General features: G+C 35.3%; 1 protein-coding gene across 4 annotated transcripts in view; it reads right to left on the reverse strand.

The window, feature by feature from the left end:
- Nucleotides 1-26,042, reverse strand: part of TUT4 (terminal uridylyl transferase 4) — a 109,402-nt gene that overhangs the window by 53,385 nt on the left and 29,975 nt on the right. For all 4 annotated transcript variants that reach the window (XM_069479976.1, XM_069479977.1, XM_069479978.1 and 1 more), the window contains 5 exons: nucleotides 19,840-20,003; nucleotides 13,317-13,433; nucleotides 4,735-4,912; nucleotides 3,097-3,185; nucleotides 1,922-1,973 (listed from right to left, as the gene is read on the reverse strand). In XM_069479976.1, the coding sequence (XP_069336077.1) occupies nucleotides 1,922-1,973; nucleotides 3,097-3,185; nucleotides 4,735-4,912; nucleotides 13,317-13,433; nucleotides 19,840-20,003 (600 nt within the window). The remainder of the gene's footprint in view (nucleotides 1-1,921; nucleotides 1,974-3,096; nucleotides 3,186-4,734; nucleotides 4,913-13,316; nucleotides 13,434-19,839; nucleotides 20,004-26,042) is intronic.

Genomic DNA, 26,042 nt, shown 5'->3' on the forward strand with positions numbered 1-26,042 from the left:
AAATACTGTCTGAAAATTATAATCACCTTAAGAAGAAAGGTCTTAACATCCGTAAAAGTTTGAATATTTCCAAGTAAGTAGATCATCTAGTCAAAGTTTTAACAACCTTCACAGATACAGCAAAGAGAGGATATCACTTACTTCTGAAGGTTATTTCCACCGAAGTCATGAAATGAGGACCTATCATACTTTGATAGTTTAATTCTTTTAAATTATTGGTGCAAGTAGAAGCTAACTCTGCTGGCCACATTTCCTGTTAATATACGAAAAACTCTGCCTAATCAAAGCTGCTAAGGAAGGACTAACTGGATGAAGCACATTTCCACCCTGGAGTCTTTCTCTGTATCTCCAAGCCCCATGACTTAATTGTCTAATCTAAATAAAAATAGACAGATTAACATTATTTCATTTGAAATTCAAAGAAAATCTCTCAATATACCTGTTGGAATGACTTATTCAAAAAACATGTGCAGAAGACCTAAAGCTCAATAAGAGATTTGGAATACAAATATATAAACAAATAAATCCTGTATTAGAACAGGAGAAAGGTCTCTAAAGGATACAATGAGAACATAAGGGAGAAAATAATAAATTTTAAAATGAAATTGAGTTTTATAAACCTATGTTATATGACTTAAGATGATCTACTTACATATTTGAGTGCAAAAATCCTATTTTAAATATTTGTACCAAGTTGATCCTATCTAGTAAGTCTGGAGAGGTAAAAGCTATGTATACCTCCTCCTAAGCTTTAAAGTTTTGAGTAATTAGAAACAAGTATGTATTAAAAAAAAAACCATATTAAAATACCTTTTGAGGATAAACTGTACCAAACTTATTCCTTAAAAACTAATTTCTCAGGACAATGGCCAGCAGGAAGCTGATAAATAAGAGGGTTGATAGAGCAGAAAGAAAGAAAAAAGTTTAGAACTGACATTAAAGCCAATAAGAGGGTAAGGCTAAAACCAGGGCTCTCTAAGCCAAACTGCAAATACTTTTGCTAGGTACTTTGGATTCCTAATTTAAGGTAATAATAACAATTGCAGCAGCAAAAATGTAGTAAGAGGTTATCGTATACCAGGCACTCTTCTGAAGTATGGCTTAACCTATTTTATCCTTTCAACAATCTTCTCATAAAACAGATACTATATTATTGCCATTTAACAGAAGAAAAAACTAAAGTATTAACACTGAAATAACTTGTCAAAGGACATACAACCAGTAAGTGGCAGAACTACAATTTGAGCCCCCAGAAATCTAGCTCTAGATCTTGAATTTAATCTTAAGCATTTACTTTAATACAAGAAAAAAACAATAAATAAAAACCAAGAAAATAATCTTGTAGATTGTAATACATGACCTAGAGCCTGATTTGGAGAATATTGTAATTTTTTAAATTTTATTTTAAAAGTATTTTTACCTATATGAATGTCCTGTTTACAAAGGCAAGCCAGATAGACAAGGTACATACAAAAAAATAGGTACAACTCACTTGATACAAATAAATGATTATCATTGTTTTAAGTGGGGAGAAAAAACATATGTACTCAATGCATTTTTATTCCAAATCTCTTCCTAAACTTCCTTCATCAATGACCTCCTAATAATTACAGGTTTTCTTTCTTCTTTTACACAAGAAATGCCCATAATATTCAAAGCTAATATTTAAATTATCCCAAGGGCAGCAGTTTTTTACATATCTATTTTAATATGGTACTTTTGACCTGAGAGGTAAATTATATTTTCTAATACACCTATTAAACAAACATACATATATATATATATATATATATATGTCCATATGTAATACAATGACTCAGTATGCTAGCAGTTTTAGTTTTAACTTGGCTAGCCATAAAATAAAACAATGCATGTACCTTTAGAAAGACAAATTAAAAAAAAAAAAATGAAAGAAACTCACCATTTTTTTTTAAAATCCCAAGAACTTGTATCAGAAGATCTGGATGATTCATCTAAAAAAGTTTCAAATTAAATCAATAAACTAATTTCAAAGTTTAGGTAGCAGAATATTAGGGAGAACTCAATTTCATTAAAGAGTAACATTTAAATAAAATCATGCTGTGTATTTTAAAATAATAAAAACAGAAGTGTTTTACTTTTATGTCAACAAATTTTGTTCACAGAAGTAGAATCTAATTAATGATGCAACACTATTATTCCAGCAACATTCTTAGAATTAATGTGTTCTTAGAGTGAGAAAAGGTTCTCACAGCAAAACAATTTCACAGCAAAACAAATGGAAAAGAAACAAGTTTACCAAATGACTACTAAAAAGAAGTTGTTGAGATAAAAACTCAGAAACTGGCAACTTGACCAAAAGGCTTAGAGTAAATTATTACTTTTACGTAACAAGCTTGTCAAATGTTGAAAGTACACTTTGCAGCCACTTGAATAATCATGAATTAATTGCAAAGTAAATGTATCAGACTAGAAATTAAAACAACAAATTGTCACTCAAATCAAATCTTTTGAGCATAAACATATTATTCAAAGATTTGTAAACATAAAATATTAACTAATTATTTTAAATGTTTGATATGTCAAATAAGCAATGTTAGCAGTGCTAAACAATATTGATACTATTGCTAATGATATTAGCTACTACTTATTAAAAGTACCCATCATGCACCAGGCACTACATTAAAACACCTGATATATATCATCGCATTTAGTATGAAAGTTATTATCCCTGTTTTGAAAATGAGGAAACCAAGGCTCAAAAAGATCAAGTAACTTGCTCATCACAGCCAAGATCTGAACCCCAATGTCTGATTTCAAAACTCTTTTCACTTCCTATAGTGCATACCAGAAGTAATAACTATTCAACATGCTCAGATATAAGCATTTTTCCCTTTTGATTGCCTTCCTCTTTTGCTTCCTTTTTTCCCGTCCCTTTCTTTTTGCCTATGTCTGAAACCTAATAGTAATTTCCAAAGCATTGATAAGTCATGACGGTAATACTCTATAAACCAGAGTTTTATATTCCACTACCCCTTCTCTAAAAAAGATAATCTATAAAAATCACCATGTACTAGTTAAGTATCATACAGGAAAGGTTCTCTTCTAATTACTTACCTTGGGAGGAAATTTTATATCTATATTAACATCACTGCTTTTCAGAGCAAACTTAGTCAGAGACGAGCCATACAACCTAAGTGAACACTCTGGAATAAAGGAAAAACATCAAAGCATGAAATGGAGTGCAAACATGAGAGCTTTAAAAAAAAAAAAAAAAAAAAAAACAGCAACAGGCAAATTGCATACACTTCATTTCTATATCTTCCCATTGCTAGTAAAATGATTATACAAGAATGACACCCTTTTTAACTGATCTACAAAATAATGTTTCCCAGTTATAAGGTACAGGAAAAGAAAAGGGAGAGAAATTACTCATACAAGTTCAGTGTTTAAACAAAATTTTGGTAATAGTTCATAGAGAAATGACTGAGAATATGTTTAGCATTCAATAATTAACAGTAATGAATGTACTAACCTAGCTATAGCTACTGGCACAAACTACATTTATTTATATTTATAAAAGAAATATCACATTGAATGGGGAAAAGATCACAGATATTTGATGCCAATGATTTTTAAAAATACAAAATGAAGCCAAGTCCATTGATATTGTAAACCTAAAATCCAAAAAACTCTGTGGCTCTCAAGAGTTTATAAGAAAAAATTAAATAAGAGCAATAATACACTACCTACATCTTTCTCAGACTATCAAATGCGTTATTTCAAAAATCAAAATAAGGCAAATTTTTAAAAGGATCTCACCAGAGGGCAAGTTGAAAATAACACGATTGGGACTGATCAGGCAGATTTAATTTCTTAAAAACTTTAAGTTCATCCTCAGTTGTATATATAAAAGTTAACCTTTCAAGCTCACAAAATGTCTGAAAGTCATCCAAGTCATTAAAATCATAAAAATTTTATTCCTTTTCTTCCTATAATAAATTGTTTTTATATATAATTTAAGTTAGAATTCAATATACTTTAGGTAAAAAACCATATTACTACAGAATTTTTAAATGAAAATATTTCATTTTTCATTTCAATTTTATATTCTTTCTTATAAATCTCAAAATAAATCCATATGGAAATATAATTTATCAACTGTCCAAAATCCCTTCGGTGGGAAGAAATAAGTCTTTTAAGATACATTTACTTTAACCCTATATTGATGCAAAAAATGACACGGGCTGAGCAAATTTTAGTCAATACATAAATGACTCAAATAAACCTGACCTGACATCCCCTTGCACCAAAAAAATAACATTTTTCTAAAGTCTCTACTGAAAGTAAATTAATTTTTCCCTACCAGCAGGCAATAGGAATTTTATTCAGTGACTATTTGGAGTGTTTATACTGAAAATAATATAACTAAAAAGTCCATTCAGAAATCAATGACACTGAAAACTATATGATATTTTGAAAAATATAAAATTTGAACACTAAGAAATTATTCTCCATCTAGTATTTTGAAAATCTTTTTCTTCCTACCACAAACTTATGCTATGCCATAAATCTCAACTCTCTTTATTTGAAATATTTCTCCCAAAAAAGTCATTCATAAAACAATCAAATCGACTTACTTTTAAGAACAGGAAAAAAGAGAAAGGAAAACATTAAAAAATTTACCCTAGTTCAAGAGGAAACAAGGCAAAGAGTTTTGTGACTTTAAAAATCAAACATGAACTGTATTTGTACCTGGCAAAAATGTCGTTATAACCTTTGACATTTCCTCCACAATTTCCTGGCGAACTCTGAGGTCATCATCTGTTATTCCTTGCTCTTTTGCTAATTCAATAACTGCAACACTTAAAGCAGCCAAGTGGGCAGGGGAAGGAGGTGGCAGAGAACGAAGTTCACTTTCTTCCTGTTTTTCCTATTAGTGTTAACATTTCACAATAATGATAAAAAAAAAATTCTATTTTAATATTCTTACATTTAGCAGAGAAGAAGAGAAACAAATTAACTCAACAAATATTTACCTTCTATGCACCAGATATAAGTCATTTATGATATGGAAGTGAACAAAAGAGACTGAGACTCTGCCTTTGTGAAGAAGGTCTCCAACAATGAGAGAGACCTGGGGGGCAGGAGTGGCTGCTATTAACTTTTTAAAATTTGTTTTACTGTACTGTCCACATAAATTCTGAAATGCTACACCAAAGCCAAGATACCATAAATACAACACTTCGCTGATAATTTTGTTGCATCAAGGCAGATTGTCTTAGATGTAGCAAAAAGTCTTGAATCATATCTAATCAGCATATACAGTATCAGATTAAATGGTCACAGGAAAACTTCCTGGACTCTATCATCACATTGCCTAGTATTTACAAATGATTTCTCGTTATTTTAACCAACAAGAGTTAGGCAAAATATTCAAGAAATCTCCATTCTGCTAAAAGATTGAAAGTCAATTTAAACCAAGGAGCTAAAAAGGGACTATGTTATATATGCACAAGGACTTTTATAAATTATTTTTCTGATTATAAAAAAATACGCTATTTACAAAATATAAAACACAAAGGAAAATACAAAGGAGAAAATCACCCACAATCTCAAATCCTACTATCTCCTCCTTCATTTTTTAACATATCTGAGACCATACTGTTTCTTTCATTTAGCATTATAACATAAGCATTTTCTGATAACCCTTTTCAGTCAAGAAACAATCTCTGGTTAGGCTTGGTGGCTCACGCCTATAATCCCAACACTTTGGGAGACCAAGGGAGGAGGAATCCCTTGAGCCCAGGAGCTCAAGACCAGCCTGGGCAAGATAATGAGACTCCTGTCTCTACAAAAAATTTTTAAAAATTAGCCAGGAGTGATGACACACACCTGCAGTCCTAACTACTCGGCGGAGGTGGGAGGATCACTTGAAACCAGGAGTTTGAGGCTGCAGTGAGCTGTGATTACTCCACTGCACTCCAGCCTGGGCAACAGAGAGAGACCTTATCTCTTAAAACAAGAAAAAATTTTAGAAATACTCTCTCATCTTTTGAGACATGACACTCCCATCAGATATAATAGCTAAAACTAACTGGTTTCCCCACACACTCACCCAAATATAGTTAAACAAAGTCTTTGGTCCATACCTATTTTCACTAAGTGTTACCATCATATTCAATCTTAACATAAGCAAAGCTCACCTCAGGTACAGAGTTATCAAACATGGAGGGGATAAGTCAACCTCATTTCTATAAATTTCTGTGACCATTTCTGGGATTCTTAATTATAATCTAAATCTTGGATGAGCATCTAAGTTTTCATGACTACTTTTTTAGGATTCATCCAACAGATTGATAGCAACAGACAATGAAAAAATAATGAGATCAACATGCTACAAAATTATCTTTATATACATGGAAGTACCACAAAATGCTCTGAATTATATTGCTACGATTTTCATGGAAATAAGAATATAAAAGACAATTAAGGAACAAACTCCTCTACCTAAGCTATTAACAAGCCTATCCTACTTCCCTTAGGATTATTGTTCCATCTCACTGATATCCTATCATTGACCATCCTCATATCCTCCTGATATCCTCATATATTGTCTGTCACATATATTACCATTCGAGTGCTGCCCTCATATAACTTAAATTCTAGTTAGAGGAAATAGACAATAAATATATCATGTCATGTGAGTGCTATGAAGAGCAATAAAATTGGGGAAAAGGCTAAAAGAATGATGGGAAGGGAGATTATTTTTGTTGCTGTTGTTTTGTTTTTAATTTCTTTCCTCCTTTGCATGGATTTTTTTTTTTTTTTTTTTGAGACAGTCTGCTCTGTCACCCAGGCTGGAATACAGTAGCATGATCACAGTTCACTGCAACCTCAAACCCCTGGGATCAAGCGATCCTCCCACCTCAGGCTCCAGAGTAGCTGGAATTCCAGGAGTGCACCACCACACCCAGCTAATTTTTATTATTATTTTTTGTAGAGATAAGGTCTCGCCATATTGACCAGGCTGGTCTCAAACTCCTGATCTGAAGTGATTCCCCCCACCTCAGCTTCCCAAAGTGTGTTATTTAGAAGAAAGTGGACAAAAAAGTCCACTCTGAACACGTAACATTTAATCAGAGACCTGAATGAAGTGAAGAGAGACATATAAGTTAAGAGCATTCCAGACAGAGAGAATAGCAAATGCAAAGACCCTGAAGCAAGAAAAGTCCCTCATGTTATTTGAAGAGACCAAGGTGGCTGTAGCTGACTAACAAAGGGGGAGACTGTGGATGATGATGAGGTTGAAGAGTTAATAAGAAATCAAATATTGTATGACCTTACGGGACTTGGTAAGGGCTTAGCATTTTATTCTAAGTCGAAAAGCCACTGAGGGGCTAAGAGGACGAAGTAACATGATATGACATTTTAAAAGAACAATCCTGGTTGCTAAATGGAGAACAGATTGTAGGGAGCAGAGGAGGTAAAAGTTAGAAATAGTCCAGGTGAGAGATGATGGTGGCTTAGACTAAAGCAGGAAGTAGAGGTGTGCAATGAACGCCTGAGTTTAGAAACATAGTATTTTGAAAGTAAAGTATGTAGAATTTGCTGATGGTTTGAATGTATGGTGTAAGGGAAAGAGATGAATCAAGGATGACTTAAAGGTATTTGTCCTAAATAAATGAGTGAATAGTGGTGTCTTCTGCTGAGATGAAGAAAATTCCAGAAAAAATTAGTTTAGGCTAAGAAAACTTGCCCAACAGGCAAGAGCCTCCTAATAAATCACCATTTCCAATCTTTGGCCCTTCATCCCATTCTCCATATTGCTACCAGTAATCCTCCTACTTAAAAACCTTCAATAAATCCTCAACAAAATACCAGCAAACCAAATTCAGCAGCATATTCAAAGGATGATATACCATGACCAAGTGGGATTTATTCCTGGAATGTCAGGATGGTTCAACATACAGTGAACAATCAATGTAATACACCACCTTACCAAAATTTAAAAAAAAAACATTCTTTCAGTTGACACAGAAAAAGCATCTGACAAAATTCAAAACTCTTCTGTAGTAAAAAAAAAAAAAAAAAAACACTCAACAAACTAGGAGTAAAAAGAAACTACCTCAACATAATAAAGGCAATATATGAAAAACCCATAGCTAACACCATACTCAATGGTCAAAGACTGAAAGCTTTCACTTTAAGATCAAGATCAAGGATGTCTCTTTCACTACTTCTATTCAACAAAGTACTGGAAGTTATAGCCAGAGCAATTAGGCAAGAAAAAAACAGAAGGCAGCAAAATTAGAAAGGAAGAAATAAAATTAGCTCTGTTTGCAGATAATATTATTTTACACATAGAAAACCCCCCAAAGATTCCACACACACAAACTGTTTAGAACTAATAAATGAATTCAGCAAAACAGCAGGATACAAAGTCGACACAAAAAACAGCTGCATTTCTATACACAATTAACAATCTGAAAAGGAAACCAAAATACAATCCCATTTATAACAGCATGAAAAATAATAAAATACTAAGGAACTATATAACCAAAGAAGTGAAAGATTTGTACAATGAAAACTATAAAACAGGCCGGGTACAGTGGCTCACACCTATAATCCCAGCACTTTGGCAGACTGTAGGTGGCAGGATCACTTGAGGCCAGGAGTTCAAGACAAGCCTGGGCAACATAGCGAGACCCCATCTCTACAAATAAAGAAATTTAAAAATTAGCCAGGCATGGTGGTGCATGCCTATAGTCCCAGCTATGTGGGAGGCAGAGGCAGGAGTATCACTTGAGCCCAGGAGTTCAAAGTTGCAGTGAGCTACTATCAGGTCACTGCCCTTTAGCCTGTCAGACAAAGTGAGACCCTATTTCTTATGGAGAAAACACCGTATAAAACATTACTGAACTAACTAAAGGAAAACATAAACAGAAAAACTGTTCATAAATTGGAAGACTTAAAATTGTTAAGATGTCGATACTGCCCAAAGCAATCTAAAGATTCAATGTAATCCCTATCAAAATCCCAATTATATTTTTGCAGAAATACAAAAATCAATCCTAAAATTCATATGGAATCTCAAGGGACCCCAAATAGCCAAAACAATCTTTACAAAGAATAAAGCTAGAGGATTCACTCTTTCTGGTTTCAAGACCTTACTACAAGGCTACAGTGATCAAAATAGTATGGTGCTTAGTATAAAGACAGACATATAGGCCAATGGAATAGAATAGACAGTCCAGAAATAAACCCTCTTATGTATGGTCAAATGATTTTTGACAAGTGTGCCAAGGGCATTCAATAGGGAAAGAACAGTCTTTTCAACAAATGATGCTGGGAAAACTGGATATCCACAAGCAAAAGAATGAAGTTGGATGTGATCTTCACAAAAATTAACTCAAAATGGATTAAAGACCTAAATGTAAGAAACTAAAACCTAAACCTCAAACCATAAAACCATAACTAAGAACCTAAAACTATAAAGCTCTGAGGAGAAAACAGAAGAGGAAAGCTTCAAGACATTGGATTTGGCAATGATTTCTTGGATATGACACCAAAAACACAAGCGACAAAAGAAAAAATAATTGAACTGCATGAAAATTTAAAATATTTGTTCATCAAAAGACACTATCAACACAGTATAGAGACAATCCACAAAATGGGAGTAAATATTTGTAAATCATATAGCTAATAAGGGATTAATATCAAAATATACAGCAGAGATGGGGTCTTGCTATTTTGCCTGGACAACAAAAAATGACCTAATTCAAAAATGGGCAAAGGACTTGAATAAACATTTCTTCAAAGAAGATATATTAATACAAATGGCCACAAGCACAAGAAAAGCAAGTATATGACAGGCACTGTGCTAGGCAATGGAAAAAAAGAACGCATATAATCCCTACCCTCATGGAATTCACAGTCAAGAAAGACATAAAGATTAATCAAATGATTATTCAAATTAATAAAAAATTAAAACTGTGATTAAGAGTTTTACTCTGCCATATTAAAAGGAAAAAAAAAGATCCTGTGTGCCACACTTGCTACTACCAATCTTCCTTTCTTTCCTTCACTATGAATTTTTCTGAAAGTTGAGTCTACCCCTCCTTTTCTTTTATTTCCTTACCCCTGGCTCACTCAAAATTATGTATTTTTTAGCTCTGAAACAGAAACTGCTTTCACCAGGATTATGAAAACCTCCTTAGTTGCCAAATCAGACATTTTCAAGTTCTTAGATTATTTTTACCTGTATTATCACACTCTGGACTACCTACTCATTCACCAGTCTATTGGCTGCTCTTCCTCTACTAGTCCCTCAAATGTTTGTGTTACTTGATCTTCTCCTTTTTTCACTCTTCTGGTGATCTCACCCACATCCATGACTTCAATACACTGAAGATTACCAAATCTGAAACTCCAGCTCCTAATATAAGTTCCAGATCCTTATATGCAAATGATTGTGGGAAATCTCTAATTGAAATGTCCTGTAAGTGTCTCAAAGTTAGTATGTTATGAAACACTTTTTTATTTCCTCTAAGTAAATGGCACCATAGCCTATGATAACATCTTAGATATTTTATGATCATTCTAGACATCCTAGGCCTCCACCTCCACAATTCTACATCCTTTTCTATTCTCACTACTACTTCAGATCAAATGTTTATCATTGCTTAATTAGATAATCACAAAAGACTAACTGGTCTCCCCAAATAGACCCTTCTCAGGCTTCTTTCACACTGATGCCAGTGACCTTGCAAAAATATGTCATTAAGCTCCATAATGCTGAAAATAAAATCCAAATACTCTAACATAGTATACATACGCAAAACTGAAACTCTACATCCATCAAACAGTAACTTCCCATTGCCCCCTTCTCCCAGATCCTGGCAATCACCACTTTGTTTCTTTATGACTACTCCAAAAACCTCATGTAAGTAGAATCATATGCTATTTTTCTTTTTGTGACTGACATATTTCACTCAGCATAATTTCTCAAGGTTCATCCATTTTGTAGCATATGACAGAATTTCCATCCTTAAGACTGAATAATATTCCATTGTATGAATATACCACATTTTGCTTATCCATTCATTTGTCAATAGACACTGGGATTGCTTCCATGTTTTAGCTACTGTGAATAATGTTGCTAAGAATATGAGTGTACAAATATCTCTTTGAGACACTGCTTTCAATTCTTTTAAGTTTATATCCAGAAGTGAAGTTCTGGATCATACAGCAGTTCTATTTTTGAGGAATCACCATACTCTTTTCTTTCTTTTTTTTTTTTTTGAGACAGAGTCTTGCTCTGTTGCCCGGGCTAGAGTGAGTGCCGTGGCATTAACCTAGCTCACAGCAACCTCAAACTCCTGGGCTTAAGAAATCCCACTGCCTCAGCCTCCCGAGTAGCTGGGACTACAGGCATGCGCCACCATGCCCAGCTAATTTTTTCTATATATATTTTTAGTTGTCCATATAATTTCTTTCTATTTTTAGTAGAGACAGGGTCTCGCTCTTGCACAGGCTGGTCTCGAACTCCTGACCTTGAGCGATCCACCCGCCTCGGCCTCCCGGATTGCTAGGATTACAGAGCCACCGCGCCCGGCCTTTTTTCCACAGTAGCATATTCATACCTGTCTTTTTTCCCAATCTTGAGGGGACAGCATTCAGTCTTCACCATTAAGTATGATATTAACTGTGTGTCATAGATGATTTTTTTGAGATGGCGTCTTGCTATTTTGCCCAGGCTGGTCTCTAACTCCTGGGCTCAAGAGATCCTCCTGCTTTAGGCTCCTGAGTAGCTGGGATTACAGGTGCAAGCCACTGCACCCAGCAAAATGTGAAACTTTATGAGCACTGTCATGATGCTCAAAGGAAATGCTCATTGGAGTATAATGCACATATTCCAAATTCTGAAAAAATCCAAAACGCTTCTGGTCCTAAGCATTTAGGATAAGGGATACTTGACCTACAATGTGTGTAAGTATGGTTTTCTTTTTAAGTATCTTTCTTAGAATACCCTGAACCTCCTGGAACTAATGATTGGCATCTTTCAAGATTAACGAAAAATTCCCAATTATTATCTCCTAAAATACCACCTTGTCTCTGTCCTATTAAATCTTCTCAAGCTCTAATTAAATCAAAATAATAGGCTGGTAAAATGTGAATGATTTCTTTCCTTCAAAGTTCCTGATTTGCTTCCGTGCGTTCATTTTTTTTCAAGAAAAATATACTGAGTACGTCCTGTGTGTCAGACATTGTCCTTAGCAATTCAGAAAGGAAATTAAGAAACTAAACCTGCCCTCTAGAATACTGAATAATGAAGTCTAGAAGGGGAGAGAAGGCAGACAACCAGAATACAGTGCATTAGGTTTTCTGATCAAGGCATGCAAAAGCTGCTTTGGGAGCACAAAGGAGTACCTTACCCAGGCCTGCTGTAAGGATCAGGTAAGAGACTACTTCTCAGAGAAGATATATGAACTGAGACTTAAAGATAATTAAGAGGTTACACGGTTTTATTATTATAACTTTAAAAAGAAAAAATTCAATAGTTAATATACTAATACACTTTAAAAAGAAAAGTACTCTATTCATATCTATGTCTATGAAATATTTTAATAGAAATACCTGAAAAATTACAAACTCCAAAAGTCTAAAGCTTTTAAGACCCTGCATGGTCTGTACTTCTCTAGTTTCATGTCATACCATTTTCTCTCTCTCTCTCTCTGCTCTAGTCATACTAGACTTTCAGTTCCTCATATGCCATGGCCTTTCCTGCCTAAAGACTTTTATTCGTGCTTTTTTGTGTAAAATGCTCCCCACTTACCTCTCTAGGCCACTCATCTCTTCGTCATTTAAACCACTACTTCAACGTTCAACTCAATGTCACTTTCTCCCTATTAGAGACTGAGTAAAATATCCTTGTACACTTCCTTAGCACCATGTTCTCCCCTTTAATAAGGTTCATTATACTTAAAAACCTTATTCAATGTATGCCCTCACCAATTCTTAGAAACCCTGAAGGCAGAAACCATGACTGTCTTATTCACCACTGCCTAGAAGAACTCAATAAATATCAGTTAGAGGGACTGATTGTACCTGACTACTTTAAACTTAGGAAAAAACATTCTTCAGGATGACCAAACTGGTCTTGAGTAGGTTACCCTTCTGACCACCTGAGATAAGGGAAGCAATCACAGCTTCTAGGGCTATCACTTTCAGCTACTAATATCCGACTGGACAAATACCTCATTTTTAGCTTCAAAAATAAAGAATATTTAATATAGTTTTACCATTTGAGAAATAAATTTTTTAAAAGAACTTACCAAAATATTTTTCTTATGTCTTTTCTCCTTGATATGTTTATGAGCTCCTTGGATGTTTTCAATGTGAATTAAGCACAGTTTGCATAGATACCGGCAATTAGTATATTCTGGTGATCGCTAAAGAGACAAGTTAAAAAATGTATTTTTACAGGAAAAGGAGTAAATTATTGACTACATAAGTGAACAATACCATTATGTAATATAACAGACAGAAATAAGCATTGAGGGAATAAGTTTTTAATAAACAAATCAGTACTTATATACCCAGGAGATAACTCTCCTTGTCTAAATAATCATCATAGGAGATCATATACTAACTTCAAACAATATCATTACAATGCTAAATATGTTTAATACTCATCTAATATCATCTTTAGAACACAACGTAAGATAAGAAAGGCAGTCTTGCTACTTAGTCTTATTCCAATGCTATCCCAAAAATTGGTTTCAAACTAAATTTTCATTCTTTTTGATTACTATAAAAAGTAAAATCCACCCTCAAAATAGGGGATTTCAATAGAAGGGATTACAAATATGGAAGACAATTTCAAAAGCTGAGTTCCAAAAACACTCCAATCAATCACAGAATCATGAGATTAAATAGATAACCTCCTGAGGTCACCACTCTGAAGGGAATAACAATTCTGACATGATAACAACCAATCACAATATTTCATTCATACTTTGTATATGTATTCTCAAATTAATAATAAAACTCAATCATTACTGAGTGCCTGTTAGGCACCAAGCACTACATTATGTTAGGTGTTTCACATACAATTTCTCATTTTATATCCCCTAATCATTCAGATTGGTATTATTTTCATTTTATAGATGTGAAAACAAAAGCTCATAGAGCTTGCAACTTTCACAAGGATATATTAAGTGGGAGATGCTGAATTTAAAATCATGTATGTCTGAGCCTGAAGCCAACACTCTACCCAAAAGATTGTGCAATAAAAAGTTACAAAAACATATTAAATACATACTGGATTTTAACACTGTTTCTAATGCCTTACACTGAAATTTCATCAATGCTTAGTTTTTATTTCAGATTGATCTTTGATATTCAACAGACTGTAGCTTCTGACAAAAAGACTCTCTCACCTCAGAGTATTACATATGATTTCCTTTAAATGAGACCTGCCCCAAATTTAGCAATAGTCCTGCCACAAAATAAAAATATAGCCACTATTTATAGAGTATCTATTAACCTTAGAAAAACCCTATCAGGATTCCCCATTTTACTGGCAAAGGAACTAAATCTCAGCGATTAAATAATTTGCCCAGGGCAACAAGCAAATAAGAAAATTCAGCTCAGTCTAGTTATTTCAATTCTTTAGAATAAAATTTTTTTCAAACTAATTCCTATTGGAGAATGAATTAAGATTTCATGGAAGACTCCACCTCTTAGTTTCCAACCACAACTATTTCTTTATTTACCAAATATTTTCTAAGCTCATATTATATGTAAAACATTTTTGTAGGAGCTGGGGATAACAGGAATAAACAAAACAGATGGAAATTCTTGTCTCTATGAATTTACATTCTAATGTAGGGAGACAGGTAATAAACAAACACACAAACAAATAAACAGGAATATCGGTGGGGACAGTTACTGTTCTTTTAAAATAGAGTCATCACTTAAGATCTTATTGATAAAGTGACTTAAAGGAAATAAAGGATTGAGCTGTGTGGATATCTGGAAAGAGACATTCCAAACACAGGAAAAAGTGAACGCTAAGGCCCTGTGGCAGAAATGTGCCTAAAATGTTTGACAAACTGCAAAAAAGCTAGTATGACTGGAACAGGGAAGTAATAGGGGCCAAATCACAAGGTCACCTGTGAAGACTCTGGCTTTTATTCTAAGTGTGATGGAAGGCCATTTGGGTTTTTGAGCAGAAAATTACAAGATCTAATCAATATTGTAAAAATATCGTTTGTCTTCTATATTAAGAACAGAAGCAAGAAAAGCTTATTGCAGTTATCAGCATATTGCAATAATCCAGAAAAAAGATGATGTTGGATTGGTTCAAGATGAGACTACTGGAGATGTAAAAGGAGTTGAAAGAATATATACAGAATACCTAAAGCCATGAGTATTGATGAGGTCACTAAGGGTGTCATGAAATCAATCACATGAATTTTTCAACTATAAAACGTTAAAAGATATGGGCATGTCTAGATTCTTTCAGTAAGAGAATCTTGGTACTACACTGAATGGAAAGTCAGAAGACCTGGGATGACTGACCTTGAGTAAATCTCTAACATCAGAGCCTGAGTCTATCTCCTTATTTATAAAATAATAAAAACTGCCCTACCTGGTAAAATAATTCAATTCTACAAGTAGCTAATCTTTATTCAGTACTTACTACATACCAGGTCTTGTGCCAAGAAATTTACCTGTATTCTCTCATTTAATCTTCATAACAGCCCCATGAGCTAGGTGCTGTTATTTTTGTTAATCCCATTTTACTGGTGAAGAAACCAAGGTTTAAAGAGATTAAGTACCTTATTTGATATTACCCAACCAGTAAGTGGCAGAGCTAGACCCAGGGATTCCAAAATCCATGCAGTTGACCACTATGCGCACTACCTCTAATTAGCAATCAAATGCTTTTTGAGCAAGGTGATGCATTAGCCATGATATCAAAGAAGACAAAAATGCTCTCACTGTTGAGCTTAAGAAATATTGATTTATAGAAATGCCCCATATATTTTTAGAGACAGAAATGATTTCAGGAGTCTTGCAAAGCTTTGCCCTAAAGGAAAATGTAAACGTGTTAGTTTGCATATCAAAAGCTGCCTCACCTCAGGAGGGTATCTCAATGGTCAGTAGCAGCTGCATTCCAAGGCCACTGCTACAGTCCAGGCCTATGGCTCTCACCTGCTTTGAAAGACAAAGCAGGTCTTGCCTAGAGCCACAGGATGCCGGAGCTGATCAACAAAGACAGGCCGCTGATGAGAGCTGATCAGAGATGAAAGCTGATCAATAAGATATGCTACCCACAGGGCCCAGACAGAACCATGCAGTTAAAGTAAATAGCATAAGGGACACCTCGTGCTTGACTTCTGAAATCTCTTTTACACAATAACGAGAGCCAAGATGTCTCTGTTTTTGCTAAATAGCCTTATCATAAAACTTAGAAGTTTGCCCTAAGAAGATTTTATAACCCACTGTTCACCTAGATAGAGTTAGTTGAAGGATCTGGAGTAGCCTTTTAGAAGACTTTGACCCTAAACCAAACTACCTGTTATTATGTAAACCCTGTTACCCCTGGCAACCGAAACTTTGTACAGTATAAGTATCTGTGTAAATCTTCAGTCTGGGCTGCATTTCAGCAGGAAGAGATGTAACCTTCCTGGCACCCTCCTATGTCTATCTTTATAAATCTTTACTTTATAAACTATATCTTTGGCTCTGTGTATTATTTTTATTTCTGTTTCCTACTATTTTTTCATCCTTTGCGACGACCCCCATCTGAGGGACCCGAACTTTTGCTGGGAGCGTAGCTAACTCCCCGCATCTCACCATCATGAAGTTTCTAGTTTTACAGAAAAAACATATGAAAAATGTTTAAATATTTCTTTTATTATAGTTATATTTTATTTTACCATTAAACAAACAGACTAATGAACCTTCTTTAAACTTTCTACAGACAAGCTAGAAGAAAGATTTCTGGGCATGAACATTCTAAGTATTTCCAAGTCGTTATTTGACACTCACCATACGGAAATTTACCCAAATCTGATGGTTTAGATTTATGTCTTCTTTGGTACATAGCAAAGAATCTATATCTTTGTTCCTTAATTAGATAATCTATGGGCACACTGTGAACCAAAGGACCTGATGAAATCAAAAGAACTTGAGAAGAATATTCTTAATGGGTGTCTAAAGCTGGTAAAGAAAAATGTTGGCCGGGCACGGTGGCTCACGCCTATAATCCTAGCACTCTGGGAGGCCGAGGTGGGTGGATCGCTCAAGATCAGGAGTTCGAGACCAGCCTGAGCAAGAGCGAGACCCCATCTCTACTAAAAATAGAAAGAAATTATCTGGACAACTAAAAATATACATAGAAAAAATTAGCCGGGCATGGTGGCGCATGCTTGTAGTCCCAGCTACTCGGGAGGCTGAGGCAGTAGGGTCACTTGAGCCCAGGAGTTTGAGGTTGCTATGAGCTAGGCTGATGCCACGGCACTCCCTCTAGGCCGGGCAACAGAGCGAGACTCTGTCTCAAAAAAAAAAAAAAGAAAAGAAAAGAAAAGAAAAGAAAGAAAGAGAAAGAAAGAAAAGAAAAATGTTAATAAATGTTAATTAAGAGTACAATGAATTGGCCAGGTGCGGTGGCTCACGCCTGTAATCCTAGCACTCTGGGAGGCCAAGGTGGGCGGATCCTTTGATCTCAGGAGTTCGAGACCAGCCTGAGCAAGAGTGAGACCCATCTCTACTAAAAATAGAAAGAAATTATATATACAGCTAAAAATATATATAGAAAAAATTAGCTGGGCATGGTGGTGCATGCCTGTAGTCCCAGCTACTTGGGAGGCTGAGACAGGAGGATCCCTTGAGCTCAGGAGTTTGAGGTTGCTGTGAGCTAGGTTGATGCCACGGCACTCACTCTAGCCTGGGCAACAGAGTGAGACTCTGTCTCAAAAAAAAAAAATAAATAAATAAATAAAATAAAAAAACAGTACAATGAATTGAAAATAAGAGGTTTAGAGGGCATAAGAAATAAAGAGGTGTCAGAAAGAAAAGGGATTAGACATCTATGCTGGTACTGGCAACAAATAAAATGCTTTCTAATGCTTCCAACATTTCCTTTCACCCCAGGCCATTCTTTCCTACTACCATCAAATGCCCATTCCACCCCAACTTCTTCCTTTTCCCACAAACTGACCTTTCCCGCTTCATTCCTATGTATCTTTCCATCCAGTTCCCTGCTTATTTTTCCTGAAAAGAAATTTTCACATTTCCTTTATACATGGTATATAATTTACCTAACCACCCTTCCCCTATTCACCTAATCAATTTTTAGCCAATTTTTGAGAATCAACTCCAATGTCAGCTCCTTAAGAACCATTCCCCAAATTGATGCCTCTATACTCCCAACTCAAGCTGGTCACTCTTTTATCTATGATTCCATTTTCAAACAATATTGTTATTATTACTATTACTTGCTTACATGTTTTCTCTAATTAGTTAACTCTTAAAAAAGTGGTGTTTTTAAAAATTTCAGGCATGCCTGAATTTAACCTTTTATCACCAGACCACAGTACATAAAAGGCAATCAATATTTATCTTGACAATGGACAGATCCAGAAATAACTACTAATTCCAGGCTTAGGAGAGGAAAAGAGGACTAAGTAAAGATAGAATTAAGTAAAATAGAAAACTGCAAAAAAGACTTCCTTCTAACTAGGATCTCGTGGGACTTGCTTATACAACCCAAACTCTCTCCTATATTATGGTCCTCTACTCCTTGATATTCCTTTCTCTTTTCATATAGTGACTACTCTGTCCTATTAATAACCCAGGATTGTCTTCTTCAATCTAGATATGATCTCATTTTTCTAAACTATACAGAATCATACCATTTCTTTATTTCAAGAATGATGACTTATTTCCTTGTATACATATTCACAAATATCCCAAGTATCTATTTGTCAGAAGTTTGATTTATGATTCTTTCCTTCAATATCTAGCAGTATTTTTATCGTTGAGGCTAGGAATGTGTATTTCTAGCTTAAGAAATTAATTAATACTCAGGAACAAGATACCAGTGACTAGAATAGTTGCTAATACATAGTACTCAGTAAATATGGGAGAAAAAAAACAGAGAAGAAAAACAAGAGAAAAAGGAGGAACTCTAATACATTCTATGGTATTTACTAATTTATTGCCATCAATCTGAATGGACTTTTAACTTCTAATGAGGAGAAACTATACCATTTTCACCAATGTATCCCCAGTGTCTATCACAATACCTTGCATACAACAGGCACTCAATATCTATTTGATGAGTGAATAAATCTGAGGACAGTAAAGAGCCAAAGTAATATTCTGATAAATATTACAAGCTTTGGTAGATAGTAAATATTTTATGTTCTGCAAGCCACATAGCCTCTTTGGCAACTACCCTACTCAACTTTGCCATGGAAGCATGAAAGCAGCCATAGGCAATATGTAAACAAATACACATGGCTATAGTCCAATAAAACTGTTTACCAAAAAAATGGGCTAGGTGTATTTTAATATATTTAAAAACAAAAACAAGGGAGTAGGCCATAGTTTGCCTATCCCTGGAATGAATGAATGAAGTCAGACTCACAGACCTTAAGTATTTGCTAAAACAAAGAGAGGGAAGGAAGAAAAAGAGGGAAAGAAGATGAGCGGAAAGAAACAGGAAAGATGAATGCTACCTCTGTCTTATGAATAAAAGAAAAATAAAAAAGAGCTGTCCTTGGGAAAGAAAAGTTATGAAACACATATTTCCCTCCAAATAACTAAAACAACATAGTATACTTTTTCAAGTCGAAAGATGTGATCTCTTTCTAAGCGTTCTTCTGCTTGTTTCAAGCCCAGCCTCTGCTCAGGTGTCAATGTAGATTCATCTATTACAGTGGCATTTTCTAAATAGTCCATCTCTGAAGAATTTTCTTTATTAGAGTCATCATTCTTCATTTTACCTAGAAAAAGAAGTAATCAGTTATCATCACCACAACTGGTAAATCTTTTAAAATTTTAATAAAAAACAGACATTAAATTTATACACACAGAGGAAAAAAATTCTTTCTTTATATTTTCCTTTGTTCCGTAAGTTGGTATACATATATAAAATAAAACTGAGATAAATACATGGTATCAAAATTCACAAAGAAAAATCTACTTCATGGGTCAAATGTCTACCTTGTTCTTCCAACTTAACTATTAAGAGACATGTATAACTAAGACTACACTATACAAAGCTAACATAAGATAATCATCTTATAGAATATCTGAACTGAATTTGATAAAAAGCTATTTTGAGTCCCAAAGAAAATTAGTCACTGAACTAAAGTCACTAGCCATTAAAAGAACATATAGACTCCAGCCACAAGGCTCCTTCTTTGCTTCCACTGAATTCATGGAAGTTCTTCATCAGATCAACATTTTTCCTTTGCTTCTGTGCCCCCTAACTAGATTGTAATCTCTTTAAGGCATAGACTATGTGTTTTCATCTTCGCATTTCCAGCATCTGGCAATATGTACCTGGCTGACAACAGGGTCTACCACTGGTGTGATTTTTTTTTTTTTTTTTTGAGACAGAGTCTCACTCTTTGGCCTGGGCTAGAGTGCCGTGGCGTCAGCCTAGCTCACAGCAACCTCAAACACCCAGGCTCAAGCAATCCTCCTGCCTCAGCCTCCCGAGTAGCTGGGACTACAGGCATGCACCACCATGCCTGACTAATTTTTTCCATATATTTTTAGTTGTCCAGTTAATTTCTTTCTATTTTTAGTAGAGACGGGATCTCGCTCTTGCTCAGGCTGGTCTCGAACTCCTGAGCTCAAGCAATCCTCCCACCTCGGCCTCCCAGAGTGCTAGGATTACAGGCGTGATTTTAAATACAAATGGAATCATGTTATTCTCTTGCCTAAAATACTTAAAAGGCTTTTAAAGAGTTCAAGATAAAGTTTAAACTCCCTAGAATATTACACAGTCCTTTGCCCTCATGAAGGCAGTAAACAGAACAAATATAATAATTCCAAGTTGTAATAAATGCTATAAAGGAAAAAAGCAAGGAACTGACAGGAAGACCAACTTTAGATATGGAAGTCAGAGAAGGCTTCTCTGAGGGGATTTCATTTAAACCGAAACCTAAAGAAAGAGAGCTAATTTGCCTATATCTCTAACCTCAGATCCTGCCCTAACACTTTTCACTTCATTCATACTAAAGGAGCTAGAATAAATCACTGCTGCTTCAATGTCTTTACATATGCTATTTCCTTGTCCATCAATGCCTTCTCAATTCAACTAGTAATATTCACCTGTCTTTCAAAATTCAGCTTAAGCACTACCTGTTTCAGAAGCTGGTCTGCTATCTTCTTTGTTCTCCTATCACCCTCTATTATCTCATATTTACAGAGTAATAGAATTTGGATTCATTTAACTATTTCCTACATTAGATGATGGATTCTTTGATGCTAATGACCAGGTATTATTTAACTGTGTACCTTCAGATTTTAATACAATTCCTATACCAGACCTGATGCTTTCATAAACGTGTGTTGAATAAATAAATGAATCTGGATGTACCTAAAAGCAGTTCCAAAAAAAAATTCTCACAGATAATAAAGAAAACTCTCCACTCTGCCCTCAAAAGCCAACAATATGCCATCTAGAGGAAGCCTAAAAAGTCAATTCTACTTTTTGATAGGACTAATTTTCTAAATAAAGAAGAAATAATGGCCAGGCCCGGTGGCTCACACCTGTAATCCTAGCATTCTGGGAGGCTGAGGCAGGAGGATCACGTAAGGTCAGGAGTTGGAGACCAGCCTGAGCAAGAGCAAGACCCTGTCCCTACTAAAAATAGAAAAAATTAGCCAGGCATGGTGGCATGCATTTGTAGTCCCAGCTACTAGGAGGCTGAGGCAGGAGGATCGCTTGAACCCAGGAGTTTGAAGTTGCAGTGAGCTATGATGATACTACTGTACTCTACCCAGGGTGACATAGCAAGACTCAGTCTCGAAAAAAACATAAAAAAGTCAAAAATAGGCCAGACACAGTGGCTCATGCCTATAATCCCAGCACTTTGGGAAGCCGAGGTGGGAGGATCGCTTGCAGCTAGGAGTTCAAGACCAGCCTGGACAACATAATGAGACTCCATCTCTACAAAATATAGAAAAAAATTTAGCCAGGCATGGTGACACACACCTGTAGTCCCAGCTACTTGGGAGGCTGAGGTGGGAGGATCACTTGAGCCCAGGAGGTAGAGGTTACTGTGAGAAATAATTGAGCCACCACACTTCAGCCTGGGCAACAGAGGGAGACTTTGTCTCTTAAAAAAAAAAAAAAAAAAGAGTCAGAAATAAATGAAATTATTTTATTTTCTGGAATCAACATATAAAATAAAATAATACCAGGCAGAATGTCCCAAACTAAAGATGTTAATACTCTCATGAAACAAGAATTGAAAACCTATGTTCACATAAAATCTTCTACATGAATGTTCATAGAAGCACTATTCATAATAGGCAAAGTAGAAATTACCCAAATGTCCATCACTGATGAATGGATAAATAAAATATGGCACATCTACAATGGAATATTATTCAGCTGTCATAGTCAGCTCAGGCTGCCTTAACAAATACCATAGACTGAGTGGCTTAAACAACAGAAATTAATTTTCTCACAGTTCTAGAGCCTGGAAAGTCCAAGATCAAGGTGCCTGTAGGGTCAGTGTCTAGTGAGGGCTCTCTCCTTAGATTGCAGACAGCCACCTTCTTACTGTGGCCTTTCCTTATGGAGATCGATCTCTCTCTCTCTCTCTCTCTCTCTCCTCTCATTCTCTCTCTTTTTTTTCCTTCTTCTTCTAAGGCCACCAAGCCTATCAGATTAGGACCCCACCCTTATGACCTCATTTAACCTTAATTACCTCCTAAAAGCCCTATTCCCAAGTACAATCACATTGGCAGTTAGGGCTTCAGCATATGAATTGGGAGGTGATACAATTCAGTCCATAGCCTCAGCCTTAAAAAAGAATAAAGCAGTAATACATGCTATGACATGAATAAACCTGGAAAGCATGATGCTAAGTGAAAGCCAGATACACAAGACTACATACTGTATAGCTCCATTTATATGAAAATAGGCAAATACACAGAAATAGAAAGTATATTAGTAGTTGCCAGAGGCTGGGGATAGTGGAGAATGGGGAGTGACTCTTGATGAGCATGGGATTTCCTACTAGGATGCTAAAAAATTCTGGAATTTGACAGTGGTAATGATTGTACGACATTATAAATATACTTAATGCCACTGAATTGTACACTTTAAAATGGTTACAATGGTAAACCTTATATATATTTATCACCAAAAAAAAAAAAGTTAAACAGAATTACTATACGACACAGCAATCCCACTTCTAGATATATACCCAGGAAAAAGGAAAACATACATCCACACAAAAACTTTTACACAAATGCTCATAGCAGCACTATTAAGGCTAGTCAAAAGACAGAAACAATCCAAATGTCTATCAACTGACAAATGGATAAACAAAATGTGGTATATCCATACAATGAACATTATTTGGCAATAAAAAAGAATGATGTACATTCATACATGCTATAACACGGGTGAATTTTGAAAACATTAAGCTAAGCAAAAAAAGCCAGATACAACAGGCCACATGTTATACAATTCCATTTATATAAAAACAGGGCAAATCAATAGAGACAGAAAGATTAGTGATTGCCAATGGGTAGGAGGAGAATTTAATGAACAGTGACTGCTCCTGGGTATGGAGTTTCTCTGGGGAGTAATGAAAATGGAATTAGATAGTGATGATAGATGTACAACTTGGTGAATATAGTATAATAAAAACTACTCAATTGTATACTTTAAATGGGTGGATTGTATCTCAATAAAACTATTACATAAAAAAGTAAATAAGATTAAAATATGGACAGATGGTGGTAAGGACTACGGAGAAAAATTAAGCAAAGGGAGAGCCACAAATTTTAGGTAAGTGACCCAGCAAAAGCCACATTAAGAAGGTCAAGGAAGTTAAAACAAGAAGCCCTATGGACACTGGGGGATGAACAGTCCAGGCAGAAGAAAAAGTAAATACAAAGGCCCTGAGATGGACATCTGCCTTCGCCTTTCAGGAAATGCAAGAAAACCATACAGCTGGAGCAGACAGAAAGAGAAAGGGTGAGAAGTAAATGAATGAGGGCAGAGAAGTAAGGGAGTGTCACAGATCACATAGGGCTCTACTAGTCAACTGCAAGTCAACTAGCTTTTACTCTGGTATATGGGAAGCCACTGAAACATTCTGTCTAGGAGTAACATAATCTGACTCATTTTAATAGGATCATTCTTGTTGCTATGTTGAAAACACAATAAAGGGTGATAGTAGGACATGCTGCCCAAAAGCAGGATCCTGACCAGCAGGACTTGGGAACTTGTCAGAAATCCAATTTCTCAGGTCCCACCCTAGGCTTTCTGAATCAAAAATCTCTGGAAATGAGGCTCAGGAATCAGCATTTTAATATGATTCCCAAGTGATAAGTATACATATTAAAATTTGAGAAATCCAGATCAAGAATGCTCTCCCCTCAAATATTCATCTGGCTCATTCACTTCTTTCCTTCAAGTATTTGCTCTAATGTCACTTTCTGAGTGATAATTTAAATTTGAAACACCACCAATAGCAACAGTAGCATCATTCCCTATGACCTTTTCTGTTTTATTTTTCTTAAAGAATTTATAACCACCTAACTTAAAATATTTTTTTAAATTTATTGTGTTTGTTGTCTGTTTCCTCCCACTAGAACATTAACTCCATTAAGAGTCGTGTCATTTGTTTCATTCACTGCTGTATTCCTAGTGACTAGATCAGTACCTGGCACATAGTAGACACCAAAAAAAAAAGATTCTTATTGAATGGAATGAATGGCAAAAATAAAAATGGTAAAGGAGTTAAATTTGGGCCTAATGGAGAATACTGAGATTAATCAAATTTCTATATACCTATTTAAGTCCAAATAGATAATGATCTAAAGATTTTATTCTATTCATTTTACCAAGGGGCAATCTAATGAGAAATCATTAATTCAATTATCATTAATTTTTATTTTTTCATATGGTAAAATGGAAGTGCTTAACAATTATATCTGACCATGACTTCAAGGTAAACATTACACATATTGAAAAGAATTCTTTAAAACATGAGAAGTACTTATTTATGAAAAATGACTGCTATACTATAAGTCATTCTTATTAATTTGCTAAACCAAGCTTCCCCAAATGACCTCTACTTGGTCTAGTAGCTTCCTTAAACTAGTTCAATTTGTTCTCCACATTAACAAGTAACAGGCCGGGTGCGGTGGCTCACGCCTGTAATCCTAGCACTCTGGGAGGCTAAGGCGGGTGGACCGCTCAAGGTCAGGAGTTCGAGATCAGCCTGAGCAAGAGCAAGATCCCGTCTCTACTAAAAATAAAAAGAAATTATCTGGACAACTAAAAATATATATAGAAAAAATTAGCTGGGCATGGTGGCGCATGCTTGTAGACCCAGCTACTCAGGAGATTGAGGCAGTAGGATTACTTAAGCCCAGGAGTTTGAGGTTGCTGTGAGCTAGGCTGACGCCACAGCACTCACTCTAGCCCGGGCAACAGAGCAAGACTCTGTCTCAAAAAAAAAAACAAAACAAAAAAACACTGTCCGGGGAATGGACACACTTGAAGCTCTGACTCGGGGGGATGGGGGGAGGCATGGGCAATACACATAACCTGAACTTTTGTACCCCCATAATAAGCTGAAATAAAAAAAAAGTAACAAAATAGCATTTAATTGAAGTAATATAATAATAATAAATGATACTCATTGCCATTGCATGCCTACTGTGTCAGGTACTACATGAAACATCCTACTGGATTCTTTTACTTAACCTTCATTACATAGGCAGCAGCATCTTCACTTTTTTAAAAATCAGAAAACATTTTTAAGGGATAAACAGATTAT

Source organism: Eulemur rufifrons, chromosome 8 (genome assembly GCF_041146395.1).
Source record: "Eulemur rufifrons isolate Redbay chromosome 8, OSU_ERuf_1, whole genome shotgun sequence".
Classification (NCBI taxonomy): Eukaryota; Metazoa; Chordata; class Mammalia; order Primates; family Lemuridae; genus Eulemur; species Eulemur rufifrons.